A 12,529-nucleotide genomic window follows, 5' to 3' on the forward strand; every position below is an offset into this window, starting at 1 on the left:
ACAGATTTATATTCTTCCCCAAAGGCCTGTGAAATCAAAAAGTGAAATGTGACACGTGGGTAGAAGCGTAGATTCGATAAGTTAAACCGTGACTGGATGCTCTCTGCATGTGTAGCCTCTTGTGTTGTTCTATTCTGATACCGTGATCAGCTGTATGAATTCTATACAGTAAAAATAAAAAAAGAAAATGGATTTCCCATCATTTGAGTCAAAAAAAGGCAAAATGTTTTTGTACATTGTGAGAAATAATATGGATCGCATCAAAGAGTTGAAGCAATCATTCACACTGATTATTCGGAGCACGTTGATCAAGGTGGACCAACAATTGTCCCAATGATTCGAATAAATGTTTGCTATTAAGACCAATCACTGTATGTCTTCTCATCGATGTAGTTCATTTAGATTCAGTTTGTTTTTTTGTGGCTTTAAAAACACAGTCATTCACTTAAAAAGATTATTCCACCGTAAAATCTTGCTTTGAGAACAGATCTTCATTAAAAGACCTTGTGAAGAAAAGCAAAGTGAAATGTGACGATGTTTACAATCGACTTGTTTAAAAAAACATGTAGCGTCAATTATGGAAACCCCTGTTTAGGCTGATTATGGAATACAAATGCCTTGTATGCAACTCTGAACAAGTCCATTTCCTATTTTGAATTATAAAGTGGTGTATGATTTGATTTTATTGAAATAAAGTAAAATAAATCCTGCTGTATGTATTTCCTCCGCTGTCTTATGATGAAATGTAAAAAAAGACTATTGTTGTCTGCAATACCTGATTGAATTGTGCTGAAGTGTTTGTTGTTTGCGAGACAAATGCGACTCGCGCCTGCCGACGTGGACGTTCTGTATTTCAAATCAGTGAAAGCAGGATAAATCTTCGCCTCTCGTTCTAACAGCCTTACACGCTTCTTCTGTCCACCGTGATTTCATCACGCAGCTAAATTGTTTGTTGCATAATGTAGGACATTGTGCAAATGTTATATATACTGTACTACCAGTAGTATGTACTTTTGAAGGACGCTGAAAAAAATATAACTCATATAACACGCCTGTCATTAAATAATACAACAAAAAAAAACGGGTCAGCCAAAGCTTCATTCATAAAAGTCTATCTATTGATCTATTTAATCAAGTGATCAAGTAGCATTGGTAGAACAGGCATCGTCCAAAGTTATATGTATTAATCTTTATCCTTTTTTTAGTAGAAACATGTTTCTTTTATCATTGAGCAGCATGAACAGTCTCTGTTCAGGGGCGGTACAGGTGAGGGGTACCACCTGGGGGAGGGTTACCCAAATAAAGAGTTACAATTAAGAGCAGTTTGTTCCCTCTCAGGGAACTCGAGCTGTGTGGGAACGCCTCTGCGTGACCGCGTCATGAAGCACGTGTGAAATCTAACCAATGGCGAGCTGGTACGTCATAGGCGGGCGACGCCAGGACCAGGAAGCTATAAAGGGACCTGAAAGTATGGGGGTTGAAATAAAAAGGTGATTGAATTTCTAGCACTGAATATTTATGCATTGAAATTATGTACCTGAATGTTTTTCAACATTAAAACACCGCAAAAAAATTCAGCCACAAAAGAAATGACTAACTTCACACCACGGTCACTTGCTCGTATGGGTATAGGGTTCCAACAGCGTTTTTACGCAGCTCGAGTTCCCTGAAGGGATGCCATCCCATTCTCCCGGCCTGCCCGTGGCACTCGATTCGGCCGTTCAGAGATGAATGGTCCTGCCTTTCGGGTCCCTTTATAGCTTCCTGGTCCTGGCGTCGCCCGCCTATGACGTACCAGCTCGCCATTGGTTAGATTTCACACGTGCTTCATGACGCGGTCACGCAGAGGCGTTCCCACAGCTTTTTTACGCAGCGTCTCGTTCCCTTCAGGGAACTAAGGTTACATACGTAACCGGAGACGATCTCACGTCTTGTGCGTAAACAAAAAAGTAGCTTGTTCATCTGCAATAAAAAAATTGTCTGCGTAATTAATAAGCTAATGCATTAACACGATAATAACACGTTACTTTGCACAGCACTAATATTATATTTTATATATATATATATATATATATATATATATCTGTACATATCTGTATATATCTGTCTGTACACATGCGACATCCTCCGTCCTGAAACCCTCACATCGGCATTGTAAAAACTCCCCAAACAATGAAAACCCGTCCATGGGGCAAAAAGGGAAGAAACCTTTGTGAGAACGTCAGAGGAGGATCCCTCTCCCAGGAGGGACAGATTACAATGGATGTCATGTGTTCAGAATAAAAAAATGTATCTACAACACAATCAGTTCCTATAACAGAAATCCGGCTTTAGTTTGTTTTTCTGTCATTTTAAAAACACAATAATTTACTTCGAGGTTATTCCACACTAAGATCTTGCTTTGAGTCGTCAAATCTCAACTACATTACAAGAAATACATTTGTGAAAAAGTGTATGCAGCACCAAATCCTTGTAAAAACTTTCAGCTACAGATACCATTTCAACTGTAAAATGTTGACAAAACCTTTTCATGCATCATCTTTGGTTAATAAGTTAAGAGTGGTGGGCTGCTCGTGGGCATGTCACTATGGAATCCAGGAGACAGAACGGTTTTGCAAGAGGATGTGGATCTATTGTTGGGGCCAAATCCAACCACAAGGTCGTTCACTTTTGATTTTCAAAATGTTTTTTAACCTTAGAGTGTGAATGCTTTTATAAAAATGTTGATAGCTATATTTAAGACCACAGGATAGGCACTATATATATTGTCCAGCTTCTGCAGCTGCGTTTTCAGTCATTACATAACTCTCGCTCTTAATTACATTGCATATGGTGTGTTAAAACTATTGCTTACGACTTTGTATTTTTTATTTGCTGCTTAGATTTGTATATTGTGTGTGGTAATTGAATGAAAAACAGCACTATGATAAAACATTCTGAAGTTGAATTTCCCTGAAATGACAATCCCCTAAGGGCCTCCAGTGGACAGCCCTGCGTGAAGCCCTCACTAGTAGTTATGAACCATTCAAGCCTCGATGACACTATAACTTACGGGTTATTCATGACAAGGCCTTCTTTCTTACTGCTTTGTTTTTCAATGTCTCGCCTTTCATGGCTACTGTTGTGCCACAATGTGACAGCCCGGTCAGAAACGGAAATGAGTGTGAACGAACAGAGCCGACTAAAGGAAGCTGTGCTCCTCTATTTATAGAAAAGACCAATCAGACTATGGCTGGACCGGGACAGAGACATTTCTGGCTGTTCACAAATGGGAACCGAGACTAGCACTCTGTTCTCCCGTCTTGGAATGTTCGAATTGTTCTCTGTTGTCTGCTCTGAAACATTGGACTGCTGCATCAGCGGGTTGAGTAAGAACCACAATGAGAAAAGGTGGAAGGGAAAGGTTGTAGAAACCCAGGCATGTCGCCTACCAAACCCATTTCCCCATGTTTAGTGCCCGAGCCCAAGCTGAAATGGCTGATGTACACGGTCAAATTCTGGCCCTGCATGCCACAGCCATTCTACGCTAGGGTTTAGCATAGATGCATATGAATGAAGTTCATTCGGTTGTTCCGGTTTGGGTTGTGATGCCTTTTACATTCCCCACTAATACTGCTGTGTTGCTGTTTGGCCCCCATCAAGAAGGAACTAACTTTGTAGCCGCTAACAGGGAGGCTCTCTCTTTTCCACTAGTTACCGTCTGAGTGAAGCGTACTCTGTAACCAAACCCAACAGAGACGTTACAAGAGACTTCTGCACTACTATGAGGTAAAGTACTTGAGATTCAGCTGCGGTTTCGTTGCTCCTCAAAGCTGCCTTCATTCGATTCAAAGGGAAGCAGGCTGCAGACAGTAAAGTTAATCTCAGCTACCATCATGTGCAATACAGTACAGCTTCTGATCTCATCTGCTTAATCCCTTCTCAAGATTATGTAGTGCCTGAAGAACATGCAACTGTATTATGTCCTCTCAATATACATTGTCATTTTAGAGGCTACGTTAACTCTTCCTGATGAATTCATTCCTGGTATATGTCCCACATAACACCACAGAGCTCATATCAGCAATATGGTGTTACTGCAGTAGGTAATTAACTAATTGTCCAATTAAAAGGTTTACGTGTTCACAGTTTGAAAGCATTCCAATGGTATATTTCCCTTATTGTGGGCGGATCCCACAAAGGCCTAGGTACAGAGCACAAACAGAGCTCCGAGCTCCATGAATAGAATCATAAGTCTTTTTAACAGTCCAGTGAAGAAGGTCATAAACTCACTCAAGCCTCTTACTGTGAGATGTGTTTCTTCACGACTGCTGCTCAAAGCTTGCCAGGAATGAAGTGGAGCTAAGAGAGGGACAACAGTAAGTATAATAAAAGACGAGTCAACGACAAGACAAGGGACACGCATGGTTTAAATCCACTGGGGAGGTGCAGTGGATCGGACACATTGGCAACCATCAGGTGCAAGGCATTGGCAGTCTCAATGACGTCAGGGCCGTACCTCGGGGACACCCCAGGGTGTCTGTGGCCTTTGTCCATTGTGAACTTGGTGCTGAGTTTGAGCCGAAAATCCCCCGCAGGCGGGTTACCGTCTCGTTGGGGCATCTTTTCGTAACTCCTCATGAAGTCTCCTTCACATCTGGTTGTGAATGTCGTTTTCCATAGAGTTTGAGAAAAAGTGGTTTGTAATAAAGCTTCAGAGGTCAAATTCACAGCTGCTAAGTTTCAAATACTTTTCATTGATCACTGCCATTTAGGAATCCCAACATGTAATACACAATTAAGTGGCACATTCATATTTTTAGACCTGATGGATGGCTGCAGATCTTTCTCTCTTTAAAAAAAAAGCCAAACAAACAACATATTCTAGGGTATATTCTATGGGAACTTATTTTAACCTAGTTGGTGACCTGGTTAAAATCGACCGACGTCTTAATCACGTCACACTCACCTGCCAGCTCCGCCTCCTCATCACTACGGTCTGTCCCGCCTTCCACACCTGCTCCGCATCTGCAATCAGCCCTGCTACTTAAGCACTGCACTCCCAGCCTGTCATTGCCAGACTGTTCTTTTCGTCACACAAGTCTCTCCAGCACTCACCCTTGGACTGATCTCCCGGATTCGACCCTGCCTGTTCCCGACCCGTTCGTCTGTCTCAGCCTTCTGTCCCCGACCACGAGTTCTGCCTGAGCGCCTCTGGGTTCTGTTTGCCTGCTCCCAGGTCTGCCCGGCGCTTCCGCTCCTGTGTCCCGGCTCCCCGACCGGCCCAGCGATCGCACCAGGCTGTTTTCCGGCATTCCCTCTCCGCCCCCCCGGAGCGTCACCTCGACCCTGAGGACCGAACCCTGCTCTGCCCCAACGCCAGCTGTGAAGCAGTGTTTAATAAAGGCATTAACTAAACACTCCGTGCCGTTGTGCTGCATTTGGGCCACACGCCCGTTACGATCAACGTTTTCTATTGCATTGGACGTTTAGAGGGCACCGATCTGAGAGATATTTAGGACTGGGTCAAACAAACTGTAAACGTGACCGTGCAGAGGCCATTTGTCCTTGTCATTGTCCACAGTTCCCAGTTGGGCTTGGGAACTGTGGACTGACAAGGGTACCATGGCGTGACAAGTCGAAAACGGGTTTCTGGAGGACTCCCATCGCTTCTTAAACCGCTCATCCAGGGTCGTGTCACCGGGGCAACAGTTCCATCCCGTTTTCAGGAAGGTGTAGCTCCTGTAACTTGTTTGCATTGCCGGCAATTTTGTCATAAACGAGCTGTTGTTACATTGCACACTGGTTCGTCAGTCAGTTTTCACCTTTCGTTATTTAAAGATTGTTAACCATGTGCTGCCTCAATGTAGCTTTAAAGACTATGTGTAGACATAAATGTCACGGCTTTGTTCAGTGACATTCTAGTTTAATTAAATTGCCAGACCAGCCACCATGCCCTGAAGGGATGTATCATCTCAGTGATCAGTCACTCAGCCATTGACTCGTGTTGACCTGCTGTAATAGCATACTTGTGCTATGAGGCAGCATTATTCAGAGCAACTGCGCTCCCGGCCGCCAGCAGCTAAAAGGTTACAACTCTTTTTATGGACTTCAAGTTGGCTGGTTGACGGCCTGGTTATGAATATGGCGGCACTCGGGTCTGTCAGTAAAACAAATGCTGCCATTTAAGCTCCCTCGGTGGAGCAGGTCCACAGTCCTGGATCTGTGGACCTCATCAGCGTCGGTGCTACGCGTCGGGCCTAACAACTCCTTTTAAACAGTGCATTATTGACGTTACAGTACTGCCTCTCGTACCTTATTGCTTTCACAATACAGGTCAGTGACATAAATGGTACGTAAATAACTGTATGCCAGCACTAAATGGCTGTAGCCACCCAACGTTCTGTATTTCAGAGGAAATTAGTCCCCCTACGTGTGGCTGACAAACAGCAACTTCACGTTTGTTCGCATCATCATTTGTGCGTCTGAAAAACATCCAGGGTCTCCTTGCCTGATCGTGGCTTGATGGCAGGCTGGTAAAGGGCCAGGGATGCGCCACAGAGTAGTTACTGCCATTTGAGAGTAGATACTGCCATCTGCTGGCAGCTATTAGAATCAAGCCCGTGTCCATAACAGAGCTGGGGAGCTTTTCATTAATCAGGAGGAGATATGTGTGGAAGAGAATGTGTTTTTGATTAGAATAACCAAAATGTGTGGGATTACAGTATGTATGTTAACAGTTATAAATGCAGAAACTCAAAAGATTGCCTGCCTGTATATTTTGAAAATGCAGTATTCTTTTATTGATCTGATTTCATGTCTGGCATATTGAAGATATTGCACACCTACCTACTGCTGAAAGTGCTCTTCTTTCAGAGCAATGCATTAACGGAAGTAATAATATGTGTATATATAATGTGGGACTGCCCCACATTTCACCAACATTCTGCCTCTCCTGTGGTTTAGGAAATAAAAGGTTTTCCCGAATCTCCTCCAGCTGATTAAATCATCACTGCAAATTAGGCACGTAGCCAATCACAGTCCTTTCTCTCTCACTTCATGTGACCCCCTCCTCACAGATCCTCTCCTAACCAATGCTGTTACAGACCTGACTGCTGGCAAAGCCCTGCCTCCTCCAGCCTTTTTATCTCCAAGTTCACTTTGCATAGCAAATGGTTGAAATGGTATTCCACGTTTAATTCTGGCCCGTTCCCATTTACCCCGGGGGGGGGGTTACCCAGTGCTCGCCGCTTAGTCTAAGTAGCTGCTTGGCTAATCCGGGGAGCATTGTAAGAGTATAGCCAGTATAGCTGCATTTCCAAGCGCCCAAATAAATGCGTCATATTTCTATCTATGACGAGTCCTATCCTATGGAGGGTGACCATAACTTGCATATGAAATGAAATTGTTTTTGAATAGAAAAGTTTAGCCTGGTAGGCCAAAACACTTCAATCGATGCTTCTTCTGCTGCACATTTTAACTCGTGTCTGATTCCCATCTATGCCTTTTTCCTACCCCTGGTTCAGAAAGTCCATTCATCTCATCCTGACACTTCAGATTCTGAAGCCCGGCTCCTGTGATGCCAACGTACTATAGTGACAGGCCGGTGTAAACTTTGACTTTACACTGAGTTGTTCTTTTTCAAGGGGAAATGTAACCGATGGTGTAGTTCTTGGGCATTGAGGATCAAGTGTGAACCTGTTGGTCTAATAAAAATTCTGCTTTCAATAGTCCAAACCTGCTTATTGACAAATAGGTGTCGCTGAGTTCATGCAGATTAAGATTAGACTCAGACATCTCACACTGTTCCAAGCTCCATTCTTTTGAGAACAGACACTCACGGCGTCTTGCAGAGGCAACTTCAGTAACATAGGGACGAATAAAGATTCTTTGTTCTATATTATTTAGCTTTATTCACATACTGAATGAATGAGGCCTAATAATGTTCACATAAAAGTTTCTTTTCTTCATATCGGGTTGTTAAATTCATCCACCAAAGACAAACAATACGTCGAAAGACTCTTTTATTTACCAATTAAAAAAAAACAGCTGAGAAGCTGACTCTTGATTCTTTTTCTTCATTTTTTGGCCTCACAGAAGAAGTCATGCTGCAGTATCAATAGTGGGACAATATATTTGAGTGCATCATCAATGCATCATTTTATTTAGACAGGAGTCGCACAACCCAAACACAAGCACTCGCAGTCCTCACTCCTTTTTTCTTAGATTAAAATTATGTTAGTAATCAAAACAACTTAACGTATTAGGTAATAATTTCAATACACAATTGACGTAATCAATTAAAACTGTGTGTTATATTGTCATTCCAATGTATCACATTTTTTTGTGTCGATATAACTTTAATGATGCTTGATGACTTGGTAATCAATTGACAATATGCAACATGAAACAGTGTTTGGAACAAGATTTAAAGATGGTGCCATTTTAAAGCAAATATGTCCCTTTTATAATGAGCAAAATATACATTCATGCTTCAACAACGTCCATGGATTTTTTTTTTCATTCAAGTTCAAAGTGTATTCAGAGAAAAATACATACATTTCTTGGTATCAATTTGTTGAATTCAGTCAGCCACAGACACAAAAAATGTGTTTACTTTTGTTAGAAAAAACCTCTGACAAAGGTTCTCTGACTTCAGACAGTTGTTGTTACCAAGTACCAAGGTTTTTTCATGTTGATCTCAGCTCTTAGTTGGCTGGTGGAGAAAAAGCAACAAACTTCTTTTTACATTTCACTCACTTTACATCCATAACTACATTATTTTGGCATCACAGGAGTCACGCTACAGTATCTGAAGGGTGACAATGCGTTTGATGGATCTCCTTAACCAGGGGTAGTAGAAAACATACACTACTGGATTTAGACAAGAGTTAAAATAAAGCAGCCACTCTGTGAAAATAGAAAACCCCATACGGGTTGATATCTCTTCGCTTGCAAAAAGGAGGTACAAAGACGGACAGAAACATATTACAAACACCACCACAACAACCCCAAGAGTCTTTGCTGCTTTCCTCTCAGATCTCTTGGCGGTGACACCAACAGAACCCCGGAGTGAGACAGCTGCAACACGAGACCTCATGACTCGAGCCTGAGACACAGCCGCCATGAACACCCTCACGTACAGAACTACGATGACCGAAATGGGGCCAATAAAGGTCATCCAGACATCAAGAGCTCCTGTGATGAAGTCTAATACAACCACACACTCTCCATAGCAGGAATTTAATCTCTCTGGATGTTTCAATAACTCATTCAGTATCACGCAATCATAGAAAACAGACGAAGACCAGCACAGGCAAATGCAGACCTGGACTCTTTTGTGAGTGACTTTGGTGGTGTAACACATAGAGTGACAAATAGCCACATATCGGTCAATGGAAATGAGCACCATGTTTCCCACTGAGGCCGAAGTGACAATGAAAGAGGCATAGTAAAACAGTCCACACATCATGCTCCCCAAGAACCAGCAGCCCCCTAAATAGAGGACTTGAGCCGGCATCAGCAGGAGGCCCACGAGGAAGTCGGACACGGCCAGGGAGAGGAGGAGGAGGTTGGTGGGCTTGTGGAGCTGCCTGCAGAAGAGTAACAACATCATGGAACATCGGGTTATATGAAGTCATAAGAACATTGGAATGGTTATATTTGGAAGCGTTTTATCAAGTAGAACTACGTTATCTAACATTGGAGACATCATCATAATACATTTTGTCCTTATATCCTTAAAGCAGTTATTGATGGTCACTCTGTAAATGCATCTGAAGTTATTTTCTTCATGAACTATGTTTCGGTAAAGTGATCTCAACTGTGCATCATTATCCCAACTAATGTAAAGGGAAGTGCCTGATGTGGAGATGACTACGATATGACTGAGTTTATCTGCGTGCCTGAAGTGGGAGATGGAGATGATGACCAGCAGGTTGAGAATCACAGTGAGCAAAGACATGCAAGACAGAAAGATGTAAAGGAATACGGCCTCAGCGGCATCCCGGACGAGCTTCCTGCAGGAGGTGTTGCGCAGTTGTGGAAAGCAGAGTTCGGCCCCTTCGAGTGTCTCCATCATCAGAGAGAGAGAAGTGGACGAGAGACTGCTGAGCTCTCGCATTTTTCCAAAAAGTTCTCGGTCATAAAGCCGATCGTATCTCGCTCCTCCCTCTTTTCCCATGACAAAAACAGGATTTCATGAATTACTTTCTCATGGCCAGACAGAAAGAGGATGAAGTGTTTCAGAGCAGAGTTTGATGGACAAGGGGGAGGAGTCTTACAGCTGGTGCCACATAGCTCGCTCAAAGACGGGTCCTGCATCAGCCATCATGAACGTGGATATTAGTGCTTAGAACCAGAAACCTAGCTAGAAAGAAGTAGCTTGCTGCACCACTTAGGTAGTCCAGGCCTATTAGCCACGGGCCTCACCTTCTGATCATTACTTTCATCACAGTTCTATATACGAGTGTATTTGTGATGGCACTAGAGCTGAAAATAAGTGTAATCCATGCTCACATGATCATATCAAGCTCTTATTCTAATACGAAATGAGACAATGATATGTCCATCTGCAGTTTGTGCATGTTTGTTCCAGTTCGGAAAGAATCTGTTCGCTGTACAAAACTTCAGAGTTTGTTGTTGTTGTTATGGACATACACACATAGTGTGATTGGGACCCACTGGGCCTCACAGCTTTCGGCATGTAGCCCATTACCCGTCGCTGTGTATCTCTGCAGCCAAGGCAACTTTCACACCTGCTCTCATTAGTGTCACATGCTGACAGCAGTGCAATCAGAGATGTTACTGTGAGACTAATTGTGCGAAACACAAAGGACTTTTCAGTTGGTGAATGTACTGCATGTTTCCTTCGGAGACATGCACTAAACAGCTTACATATCTGACGTCATGAAATATAAAACACAGTGAGCGTGCGGTCTTACGTATAACCATAGAGGCCTAAACATCCCTGTTGTGAAAATATTCTGTATTCCTCGGTTTTTGAATATTAAAATGTTAGTGGGATACAAAGGTTTAGCCTCTTAGTTGTATTTCTAAGTAAAAGTTTTGATAGAGGATGTTAAATGAGTGTTTTTTCTCATAGCGCTATGCCACAACTTGTTCATCCAACAAACTCTATACTTTGTCAATACAGAAAAAAGAAAAATAAGTTTCTCCAGTTTTAATAAGATTCATCCATTAAACTGACTGATATCAAAGAAAGAAATATTCCACGACTCCAGTAAATTTGATGTGTCATAAAACATAATCTACCCTAAAGGGTTATAAAAGGGGCTACGAGAACGCTTAAGGTGTAGAAAGTGCCGAAAACAATATAATGGTAATAAAAGGATGTATTCATTCAGATAATGTTGAAGCATAACCCATCAATCTTCAAAGCCACTTATCGTTCATGTAGGGTCAGGGGGGGGGGGGTCTGCGGTCAAGCGTAGATAACATCAGATGGTCGTCAGTCAATGTCAAACACACACCTATGGCCAATTTTCACTAATCATCCTAATCCCCAGCACATCTCTTTGGACTGTGGGAGGAGTGGCCGGAGTACCGGGACAGAACCCACACAGAAACAGGGGCCCTTTCTCAATACCTGAGAGGGCGAGAACGGACTCGCGTTCCCGCGAGAACAGACCCCGAAGTCCTGACTCGCAGGTTCGGGAGAACGGAGAGCGGTCATTTCCGCAATTGGAACCGCAGCTGACTTGATGTCGTCACCACGTCTTGCTAATACGTTTTAATTTAGTTTTTGACTTAAATATTTTACTCTTAACAAGCTGTTGTTTCATTTAAAATTAGAAATGGTATATATAATATTGAGCACCATATATATAATCAGTCATAAAATAATTAGCTTTATCATTTTAGGAGGACTAGGTTGGATACAGTAACAAAAAATAAACTATTATACTAAAATATTTTAGTGCCGTTTGTCTTGTTACTCAAACATCAAGAGGCTGATAATTAGTATAGTGTTCCTCATACAGCAAGCTGCTGACCACACATCAAAGATCTTACAGAGAAATATACAATAATTCAACTGTGGAATTTTTTCATTCATTATTATGCTTCAGAGTTTCTTTGAAGCTGAAGTTCCGCTGCCGGTTTAGAGTCTCGAGGACGGTCTTCTCAAGGCCTTTAATTTAAAAACATTGTTAGTTTTAATGCACAATGATAGACTATAAACAAGCGGCACTCTGCGGATAAAGACAATACTGTAGCGTGTCTGAAGTTCCAAAATGTATATGGTTCTGTTATTGTTAGTGTTGCATGGGCCAGGGTTGGGGTGCCGCCCCTTCCGGGGGGTTGTGGGCGCAAATGTGGCGGGTCGGGTGTGTTGGAAGACTTGTGTTTGGTTGGTGAGAAGCAGAATAAACCCAATTCATCATAAACCTGGCTCCTTATTGGCACGGAGCGTTACAATACGTTAAAGTTACAATTAAACATGAAGTTATGAATCTAAACTCTGTCCTCAAACAGACATAACCAGTGAACAACATCAGTCTCTGACACCACATTAAAACTTATGAAGACT

General features: G+C 42.4%; 1 protein-coding gene across 1 annotated transcript; it reads right to left on the reverse strand.

Annotated features, from left to right (window-relative positions):
• Window positions 1–8,782: 8,782 nt before the first annotated feature.
• LOC119198978 (trace amine-associated receptor 13c-like) lies at window positions 8,783–10,057 on the reverse strand. The gene is made up of 2 exons (XM_037456609.2): window positions 9,885–10,057; window positions 8,783–9,572 (listed from the first exon to the last, which is right to left on the reverse strand). Exons 1-2 carry the CDS (start codon window positions 10,055–10,057, stop codon window positions 8,783–8,785), a joined length of 963 nt encoding a protein of 320 aa, XP_037312506.2.
• Between the last annotated feature and the right edge of the window lie 2,472 nt (window positions 10,058–12,529).

Source organism: Pungitius pungitius, chromosome 19, assembly GCF_949316345.1.
Source record: "Pungitius pungitius chromosome 19, fPunPun2.1, whole genome shotgun sequence".
NCBI lineage: Eukaryota > Metazoa > Chordata > Actinopteri > Perciformes > Gasterosteidae > Pungitius > Pungitius pungitius.

Coding starts and splice junctions, on each gene's coding strand:
- LOC119198978 (XM_037456609.2), bottom strand. CDS start 10,057: ATGGAGACACTCGAAGGGGCCGAACTCTGCTTTCCACAACTGCGCAAC. Junction 9,573..9,884: donor ATCTCCATCTCCCACTTCAG/GCACGCAGATAA, acceptor ACTCTTCTGCAG/GCAGCTCCACAAGCCCACCA.